General features: G+C 44.2%; 1 protein-coding gene across 1 annotated transcript in view; it reads right to left on the bottom strand.

Moving 5' to 3' along the window:
- Positions 1–239: 239 nt before the first annotated feature.
- Positions 240–10,754, bottom strand: part of duox2 (dual oxidase 2) — a 31,318-nt gene continuing 20,803 nt past the window's right edge. The window contains exons 7-8 of the mRNA XM_063070159.1: positions 2,977–3,049; positions 240–721 (exon numbers count right to left, since the gene is read on the bottom strand). Of these exons, the coding sequence (XP_062926229.1) occupies positions 3,008–3,049 (42 nt within the window). The 3' untranslated portion in view covers positions 240–721; positions 2,977–3,007. The remainder of the gene's footprint in view (positions 722–2,976; positions 3,050–10,754) is intronic.

The raw sequence follows: 10,754 nt of genomic DNA, 5'->3' as shown, positions 1-10,754 counted from the left end.
CACTGGTCATCAGTAATTGTAACGGTGCATATGCGTGCAGCAAGAACAACAACAGAGTAGTCATATGATTAAACGTTTTTACTGAGTCAGGTTAGCAATGGTATTCGCTGGACAACTTGCAGTGCAGGAGCCATGAAAGGGGCCCATGAGATGAAAGACATGCGTGCTTGAACGTCCACGTGGTAACGAGAAAGAGCCCTCCGCCTGCAGCAGGTGCAATCGATTCACTGCGTGATCAGTCGGCTGCCACATTCTCACCATCGAGCTGATCGTTCACTGTAAAACAACAATTGAAGTGCACTTGCCCTGTATGTACTGTTCATCATGGTCCTTGGCATATTGCCCGACTGGGGGTAATACGATGAACATATTGGCAAGTTTAGTTGCATCTCAATGAATGAATTGTAACGTAAATGATTCCTTCCTTTTGGCACATTCAAGGTTTTCCAGTTTCGTACTTTCAGCCACTCAAGCACATGATGTTGCAGAAAAGTTGCTTGCATTTCAAGTCACTGGTTATAAAGCCTTCCCCAAGGATTTCAAACTTGAGCTCACTTTGGACGGCATAGTCCTTGCTAACAATACTTGGCTATAAGTTCACAAATAAAATCCCAGAAATGGCCCTTTTGTGTTTGATAAATCAAAAACAACATGACATTCTTGAGTTCTGCAAAATGAATCTGCTAACATTGCTGAACGAGCTTGGGGCTGCGTGCCAAGCCTAGAAATAAACAGAAAAGGAGATTTATGCAAATGCAGGGGTGAACACTTTTTCAGTCAACCTGCCATAAAACACAGAAAAGTGAAGCATTAGAATGGGCCTTCCACCCATGATGTTGTGCTGAACTAATTAAACCAAAAATTACAAATTAATTTAGTCCCCTTTCCCCACTCAACAATATTCCTTCCTTTACTGCATGTTTATATGCCTATCTAATACTCCTGTGCTATCTCCCTCCACTATCACCCCTGGCAGCATACTCCAGGCTCCCACCACTCAGAGTAAAATAGTTGCCTCACACACCTCCTTTATACTTTCCCCCTTTCTCTAGTACATGGCAATGTCAGTGTATTCTGTCTATACTTCACATAAATTTATAAAATTTTACCAAATCTCCCTTCAGCTTCTGCCGCTGAAGAGGAAACAGACCTAGCTCGTCTAACTTCTCTTCACAGCAACGATCCTCCATTCCAAGCAGAATCCTGGTAAACCTCCTCTGCGCCCTCTCCACATCTTTCCTATAATGAAGGGATCAGAACTGAATTCTGCACTCTAAATGTGGCCTAGCCAGAGTTTAGTAAAGGGGAAACTTATCTTCCCGAGTCTCGAATGCAATGCCTCAACTAATGGAGGGAAGTGTGCAGTACCACCTCATCAACATGTGCAGCCACTTTTAGGGAGTCATGTACGTGGATCCCATGATTCCTGTGTTCGTCAATGCCGTTAAGGATCCTGACATTAACCAAGCACTGTACTCTCCATCTGTGTTGGATCTTCCAAAAAGCAGCCCCTCAGACTGGACCAGATTAAGCTCCATCTGCCACTCTTCCTCACATCTCTGCAACTGATCTATATCCCATTTTATGCTTTTATCTAACTTCAATGCAATTCACAATGCCATCAGATCTTTATATGGTCTGCAAACTTATTGACCCACACTAACAAAGTTTCATCCAAATCATTTGTATATTTGACAAACAACAGAGATTCCAGTACAAATCCCTGCGGCATACCACAAGTCACAGACCTTCATCCAGAAAAAGACCCATTCACTTCTATGCTGCTTCTCTCTCGTATCCAACATCTTTATATCCTTTTTTTCTCTTCCTGACACAGAATACTGAAAGGACAGAATTCCTCTGAACATTTGATCATTTCATGAAGGATCTGTGGAAATCTCCTCTTCTTCCAAAAGAATATCAGAATATATGGTATATAGACACACAAATATAAAAAAAAGCTTCACAAACATGTGGGAAGTTTAGACACAAAGCAATGGAGAATGTTTTAGCAACACACATCAAAGTTGCTGGTGAACGCAGCAGGCCAGGCAGCATCTCTAGGAAGAGGTACAGTCGACGTTTCAGGCCGAGACCCTTCGTCAGGACTAACTCACTCTTCCTTCAGTTAGTCCTGACGAAGGGTCTCGGCCTGAAACGTCGACTGCACCTCTTCCTACAGATGCTGCCTGGCCTGCTGCGTTCACCAGCAACTTTGATGTGTGTTGCTTGAATTTCCAGCATCTGCAGAATTCCTGTTGTTGCGGAGAATGTTTTACATTGGCACATAAGCAATCTCTCTTTCCTGTGCTCGCTCTTCCCTTTTCCCCTTCCTTCTCTCCTTCGATCTTCTCAGATAAAAAGTCCCATATCTCCATTACTGCGAGCAGGGGAGGCCTTTCTAGTGTCCTCAACCAACACTTCAAGGCAGATAACCTCCCTGCTAGCCACTGGAGTTTGCTGTGCTCAAAATGGTTGCCACATTTCCAGTGTTACAACAGTAACCCAACATGGTTTAGCAAATGTCCTGCCCTTTGGAACATTCTGAGTTGGGAAAGGTGCTACAGAAATGCAAATTCTTTCTGGATCCACCTGAAAAGGTAGAACAGATTCAATGGGCAAATTGCCTAATTCTGCTCCTATGTTCTATGTCTTATGGCCTAAAACAAGATCTAATTCAAAACAGAAAATGTTGGAAACTCCTAAAATGTCAGGTAGCATCTGTAGGAAGAGAAATAGAGTGAAAGATTCAGGTCCAATATGCTTTGTAAAAACTCTGATGGAGAGTCTTGGACCTGAACCATTAATTCTTTCTCTCTCCATAGACGCTGCCTGACCAGTTGAGTGCTTGCTGTTCCTTCAGTCTGAAAATTTGCATAATCTTATTCTGATAATGCAATTCTCAGCTCTGACTTGATTAAACAATCCGTAAAGTTAGCTTGAAAAGATGACACTTAGAACAAGTGTACCATTTACCTCTCAGTTCCATGGATGCTCATCATTAGGATTAAACACTCAAGTTCTTGTCTTCAGTACTGAACTTTGTTTCCTGGAATGAACAGAAAGCAGAGCTTCAGAATTTTCGTAAGAGGAATTAGAAATACATTCTATGGCCACCTGTAGATCTGCATACCTGCTTGTTAATGCAAATACCTAATTAGCTAATCATGTGACAGCACTCAATGCATAAAAACATGCAGACATGGTCAAGAGGTTCAGTTGTTGTTCAGATAAAACATCAGAATAGGGAAGAAATGTGATCTAAATGACTTTGACCAATGGTGCCAGACTGGGTGGTTCGAGTATTTCAGAAACTGATGATCTACTGTGATTTTCACGAGTCTCTAGTCTGGACAATAGTTTACAGAGAATAGCGTGAGAAACAAAAAACATCCAGAGAGTGGCAGTTCTTTGGGCACAAATGCCTTATTAACGAGAGAGGTCAAGGAGAATGGCCAGACTGGTTCAAGGCAACAGTAACTCAAATAACCTCACATTACAACATTGGGGTGCAGGAAAGCATCTCTGAATTTACAACACATTGAACCTTGAAGTGGATGGGCTGCAGAAGAAGACCACAAACATACAGAAGTACCTAATAAAGTGGCCACTGAGTGGATATTCCTAAGATTTTAGAAAAGGAGGAGTGTTATTAAAACATGCAAGTTCCACAGTAGGGTAGATGTTGAGATGTTTACACCAGTGGGAGAACCTCAAACGAGGAGCAGCATTGTAGCATAGCAGTTAATGCAACACTTTACAGCAGTCAGCTGTAAAGATTAGGGTTCGATTCCCACCACTGCCTGTAAGGAGTTTAGATGTTCCACCCGTGAACGCGTGGGCTTCCTCATGGGACATCTCTCGGCCCCTTTACTAATAAGAGAGAGAGCCTGTGGTATGTCAAATTGTCGGGTGATTTTGTTATACTGGTCTTTTTTTGGGGGCTTTGCTATTGCGTGCTGGGTGAGTGGAGGGTGTTGATGCTTTTTACTGAATTAAGTCAGGGAGGGGAGGGTCGATGCTTTGCTCCTGCTTGTGTATGGGGCAGAGTAGGGGGCATTTGGGTTTCTAGTGTTTTGAGTGTCACTCATTCTTTGGGGTACCCTTCTGCTTTCAAGGATGTCTGCAAAGAACAAGAATTTCAGGTTGTATATTATATACATTCTCTGATATTAAAAATGAAACTACTGAACTATTGAACATTTCAAAGCTATGTGGGTTAGGGATGGTGAGTTGTGAGAATGCTATGTTCAACCTGGAAGCATGGCAATAAGACCATAAGACCATAGGAGCAGAAATAGACCATTTGGCCCATCAAGTCTGTTCACAGCTGATCCTTTTTTCCTTTCCTCGGCCCCACTTCCCGGCCTTCTCCCCCGTAACCTTTGATGCCATGTCCAATGAAGAACCTGGCCTTCACAGCTGCCCATCGTAACATATTGCACAAATTCACCACACTTTGGTGAAAGAAATTTCTCTGCATCTCTGTATTAAATGCACACCACTCTATCCTGAGGCTGTGCCCTCTTGTCCTAGACTCCCTCATCATGGGAAACATCCTTTCCATATCTACGCTGTCCAGGCCTTTCAACATTCACAAGGTTCCAATGAGATCCCCCCTCATCTTTCTATGTTCCAGTGAGTACAGACCCAGAGCTATCAAACGTTCCTCGAATGATAACCCTTTCATTCCTGCATTCATCCTCGTGAACCTCTTCTGAACCCTCTCCAATGCCAGCATATCTTAGATGAGGAGCCCAAAACTGTTCACAATACTCAAGGTGAGGCTTCACCACTGCTCTATAAAGCCTCAGTATCACATCCCTGCTCTTGTATTCAAGTCTTCTTGAAATGAATGCTAAAATTGCATTTGCCTCACAACTGACTCAAGTTAATCTTTAGGGTGTTCTGCATAAGGACTCTCAAGTCCTTTTGCATCCCAGATTTTTGGATTTTCTCCCTATTTAGAAAATAGTCTGCACCTTTATTTTTACTACCAAAGTGCCAAACCATGCATTTTCCAACATTGTATTTCATTCGCCAATTTCTTGCCCATTCTCCTAAAATATCTAAGTCCTTCTGCAGCTTACCTGTTTCCTCAACACTACCTACCCCCATCAATCTTTGTATCATCTGCAAACTTGGCAATGAAGCTATCTATTCCATTATCCAAATCACTGATATACAGCATAAAATTAAAAGCAGTCCCAACACCAACCACTGGCAGCCAACCATAAAGGGACCCTTTTATTTCCACTCGCTACCTCCTAGCAATCAGCCATGCCAATAACTGCCAACACCTATGGGTCTGCTCAGCACTATCCTTGCTAATTTGATTTGACTCAAACGACTCACTTCACTGTATGTTTCATTTAAATCTTTAAAAATGATTTTAACCTTATAGAAGATTAGGAAGTTAACACTTAAAACAAAGGTAGACTGGAATTTCTCACAGAGGCTAGTGAATGTCTGGAATTCTTTACCCCAGCAGATTGTGGATTCAGGATCATTGTGGGTATTTAGATTATGAGGACACTCAGTCCTCGTTTATTGTCATTTAGAAATGCATGCATTAAAAAATGATACAATGTTCCTCCAGAGTGATATCACAAAAAAAGACAAACCAAAGACTAACACTGACAAAACCACATAATTATAACATATAGTTACAGCAGTGCAAAGCAATACCGTAATTTGATAAAGAGCAGACCATGGGAACGGTAAAAAAGAGTCTCAAAGTTCCAATCAACTCCTGATAGTTCCGATAGCAGGCCGCAAAAGGGAGAAACTCTCCCTGCCATAAACCTCCTGGCACCGACAACTGTCAATGCATTGGAAGCACCCGACCACAGCTGACTCTGAGTCCATCCAAAAACTTCGAGCCTCCGACCAGCCCTTCGACACCGAGCGCTGAGCACTATTTCTGCCGAGCGCTTCAACTCCATCCCGGCCGCCGAGCGACAAGCAAAGCCAAGGATCCGGGGCCTTCCCCCCGGAGATTCTGGATCACACATTAACAGCGGCAGCGAAAAAGGCATTTCAGAAATTTCTCCAGATGTTCCTCTGTTCTCTCACATCTGTCTCCATCAAATCAGGATTGTGCACAGCACCCTACAGATATCATTCACCAGAGTGGCCGCGTAAGCTGCGTCGTGCCGCCATCTTCTCCTCCAACATAACCATAACCAATTTGCTGAAGGGCAGGGGAATTGAGGGCTGTGGTGAACTGGTACACATGAGGAGATGGATCCTGGGGCAGATCAAACATGATCTTACTGATCTTTTTGAATGGCGGGCAGACTTGAGTGGCTGACTGACTGATTCCTGCTCCTGTTTCCTTACGTACTTAAGTTGAGGGTGAGTAACTGGCAGTGTTGGCTTGGGACTGACTAGTTTACGATGGTTAATAAAATGAGTCTCATTTGCAATTTCAGCCCAGCAGCCAGTTACTGAGTTAAATCGCAAAGATCATAAATAATAAGTACTTAAGACTTTTTACAGTTTTGAATGTGAAACACATATGAGTACAGTACTGGGATTTTAGAGATTATGATCTGAGGGATGAGATAATGAGATATTGGCTCATCAGTGAGCTGGGCTTTTAAATTTGTCTCAGAGGCAATGAAAGGGAAGTGTCACAATGGGATTTGGAGGACCTTTCATTCTTTTTAATACGGTGTAGGTATCAGTGCATTTCCAATCTTTATAGATACCCTTGAGAAAGTGGGCATGAGTCACCTTCTCGAGCTGCTGCGGTCTTCCTGGAGAATAGAGGCAGCACAGTAGTGGAGTGGTTAGTACAACACTTTACAGTGCAGGCGACCCAGGTTCAGTTCTCGCTGCTGCCTGTAAAGAGTTTGTACGTTCTCCCCGTGACTGCGCTGGTTTCCTTTGCGTTCTCATGTTTCCTGTCACAGTCCAAAGACATACCAGATGGGAGGTTAATTTAATTAATCATGTAAATTGTCCTTTGATTAGGCCAGCGTTATATTGGAGGATTGCTGAGCAGAATGGCTTGAAGGGCTGGAATGTCCTACTCTGTGCTGAATCTCAATAAATAAGTAAACAAACAAACAAGCAAGTTCTTTGCAAAGAGCAGCCCGTAACTGTCGCCACAGGTTCTGGCGCCAACATAGCATAACCACAAATGATCGCCAGAATAACACAGAACACAGCAAGTAACAAAATAACAACAGCAAAATGCCCCAGTTCTCCGTTCCACCCACTCACACACATACAATGTCCTTTAACCCCATGACAGTCCACATTCAAGAAGGAGCAGGAGGGTTTAGACCCATTGACACTGAAGGAACAATGACATATTTTCAAGTATAGATTGGAAGGAGATTTTCTATCAATGGTGTTCCCTTGACTTCCAGACAGAAGAGCTTTCACATTCTGAAAAATTGTTGGTGGGTGTGTGTAAGTTATAGGGGTTATGTTGTGGACCTTGCGTTGTTCCACGATATATGTGTATACAGTTGAACGACAATAAACCTTGAATTTGAATATGAAAGATCTGGCTCCAAGCAGATGGAAAGACAGTGTGTAGTCATTTCCACCATTTGGAAATGGTGGAAGGGCAAGGGCTGATATTCACATCAATAATACGTCAACTCCACGGAGAGTACATGCAGGGTTTTAGGGCAAATTCAAGCAGGTTTTATCCACTTAGGTTAGATTCAACTAGAACTAGAAGCCATGGGTTAAGGGTGAAAGGTGAAATGCTTAAGGAGAACATGAAGGGGAACTTCTTCACACACAGAGTGGTGAGAGTGTGGAACGAGCTGCCAGGGCAAGTGGTGGATGGGGGAGTCAATTTCAATGTCTAAAACAAGGCTTCCCAAGCTGCGGTCCGTGGACCCCTTGCTTAATGGTATTGGCTCATGGCAAAAAAAACCTTTGGGAACCCCTGATCTAAGAGGAGTTTTGACTGGTACCTGGATAGCAGGGTATGAAGGGCTATGGTCTGGGTGCAGGTCGATGGGACTAGGCAGACTGATGGTTTGGCATGGACTAGATTGGCCGAAGGTCCTGTTTCCATGCTGTAGTGTTCTATGACTCTAAATGTTCAAGCAAACACTCATCTGATATACAAAATCTGTGGAGTTAGGATGCCAAGGAGAACACCAGTCTTTCCACAGTCTGGCAGATGTTCCTTCCTCAAACACTACCAAAATGTCCCAAACTATAGGATGCAAAACTGGGCTGAGAAATAACAGATGGAGTTCAACCCAGATACGTGTGAAGTGGTTCATTTTACAGGTCAAATATGATGGCAGAATACAGTATTAATGGTAAGACCTTGGCAGTGTGGAGGATCAGAGGGATCTTGGGGTCTGAGTCCATAGGACACTCAAAGCTGCTGTGCAGGTTGACTCTGTGGTTAAGAAGGCATACGGTGTATTGGCCTTCATTAATTGTGGGATTGAGTTTAGGAGCCGAGAGGTAATGTTACAGCTATATAGGACCCCGGTCAGACCCCACTTGGAGTAATGTGCTCAATTCTGGTCACCTCACTACAGGAAGGATGTGGAAGCTATAGAAAGGGTGCAGAGGAGATTTACAAGGATGTTGCCTGGTTTGGGGAGCATGCCTTATGAGAATAGGTTGAGTGAACTCGGTCTTTTCTCCTTGCAGCGGCGGAGAATGAGAGGTGACCTGACAGAGGTGTACAAGATAATGAGAGGCATTGATCGTGTGGATAGTCAGAGGCTTTTTCCCAGGGCTAAAATGGTTAACACGAGAAGGCACAGTTTTAAGGTGCTTGGAAACAGAGGAGATGTCAGGGGTAAGTTTTTTTACACAGAGAGTGGTGAGTGTGTGGAATGGGCTGCCGGCAATGGTGGTGGTGGTGGATACAATAGGGTCTTTTAAGAGACTCCTGGATAGGTACATGGAGCTCAGAAAAATAGAGGGCTATGGGTAACCCAAGGTAATTTCTAAAGTAAGTACATGTTCGGCACAGCAATGTGGGCCGAAGGGCCTGTATTGTGCTGTAGGTTTTCTGTGTTCTATGTTCTAAATGCCTCCCCCCCCCACCACAGATGCTGACTGACCTGCACCCAATGACAGCACTTCCTGCTTTCAATCAAAATGGAAAGGGGCAGTGGGGAAGGGGCACTCAGAGGGAGGGAGACAGTGAGAGAGAGATGGGTATAGGCCATGGACAGAGCCCTTTTAAAGAAACACGGAACAAATTTAAACATCTGCTTAAAGTGAAGAATAGTGAAAGCAAAGAGTTTTGAGTACTTTGGATGAGTCAGAATAAGCATTCAGCATGGACTCGAAGGCCCTGTTCCTGTGCCATAGTGCTCCAATACTGGGTTGCCACAGAACATTTTGCAGAGAGTACAGCCTCTGGCAGCTTTCTTCGCAAAGATCAGGGAGTGCTATCGATTCAACTATTCATCGTCTTGGTCAGCCGCCCCTTTCAACCAGCCACAGGGTAGGATGAACTATACTGTCACACTTGAAGGATGAGGAGCTTGCATCGAGTCTCACTTTGGGAACAAAGATAACTTATTGGGAGACAAAGAGGGATATTGTGTGTTCAGTAATGGGAGGTCGAACGTGAGAAGAAGGTACACAGCAAACAGCAAGATCACTGATGTGCAGGATGATCCTGGGATGTACAGTAAGCCTATTGCTTCCTGAAAGAGAGGGTGGTAAAGGCAACACATGGCATGCTCGCCTTCATCAGTCAGGGCTTAGAATGTATTCCCCTTCCTTTCCAGTCCTGAACCAGGGTCTTGGCCAGAAACTCGGCTGTTTACTCTTTTCCATAGGTGCTCCCTGATTTGCTGAGTTCCTCCAGCATTGTTTATGTATGTTGCTTCGAATCAGGAGGGGAGGAGAAGATGGCGGCACGACGCAGCGCGCGCGGCCGCTCCGAAATGATATCGTATTTGTAAGTAGGTACCGTGCACAATCCTGATTTGATGGAGACAGATGTGAGAAGCACGGAGGAACATCTGGAGAAACTTCTGAAATGCCTGCTTCGCTGCCGCTGCTACTGTGCGATCAAGAATCTCCGGAGGGGAAGGCCCCCCAAATCCTTGGCTTTGCCTATTGCCTGTTGCTGGGACCGGGGTCGAAGCGCTCGGCAGAGATGATGCTCAGTGCTCGGTGTCGGAGGGCTGGTCGGAGGCTCGAAGTTTTCGGATGGACTCAAGAGTCGGCTGTGGTCGGGTGCTTCCAGGGTGCTGCATTGGCAAGTTTGCAGCGCTGGAAGCTCATGGCAGGGACAGTTTTTCTTCCTTCTACCGTCTGCGTGAGATGATGGGACTTTCCAGAGACTTTGAGACTTTTTTTTTTACCGTGCCCATGGTCTGTTCTTTATCAAATTATGGTATTGCTTTGCACTGTTCTAACTATATGTTATAATTATGTGGTTTTTGTCAGTTTTTCAGTCTTTGTTTGTCTTGTGTTTCTGTGATATTATTCTGGAGGAACATTGCATCATTTCTTAATGCATGCATTACTAAATGACAATAAAAGAGGACTGCGGTCCTCATAATCTAATCGGATCTAATTTAAAAGTCAGAGTCATATTGCAGTTATATAAAGCTGTGGCTAGGCCACACTTGGGAGTATTGTGTGCATTCCTTGTCACCCCAGTGCCAGGAAAGGTGTGGAGGCCTTGGAGAGGGTGCAGAAGAGGTTTGCCATGATTCTGCCTGATTTAGAGGGTATGGTCTACAAGGAGAGGTTGGACAGACTTGGATTAGAGGCTACAGTCTAGAAGTTTGGAC

The sequence above is a fragment of the Mobula hypostoma genome, chromosome 18 (genome assembly GCF_963921235.1).
Source record: "Mobula hypostoma chromosome 18, sMobHyp1.1, whole genome shotgun sequence".
Lineage (NCBI taxonomy): Eukaryota > Metazoa > Chordata > Chondrichthyes > Myliobatiformes > Myliobatidae > Mobula > Mobula hypostoma.
Note: the sequence above shows the minus strand (reverse complement) of the source record. Positions and strands in the feature narration are given on the sequence as shown.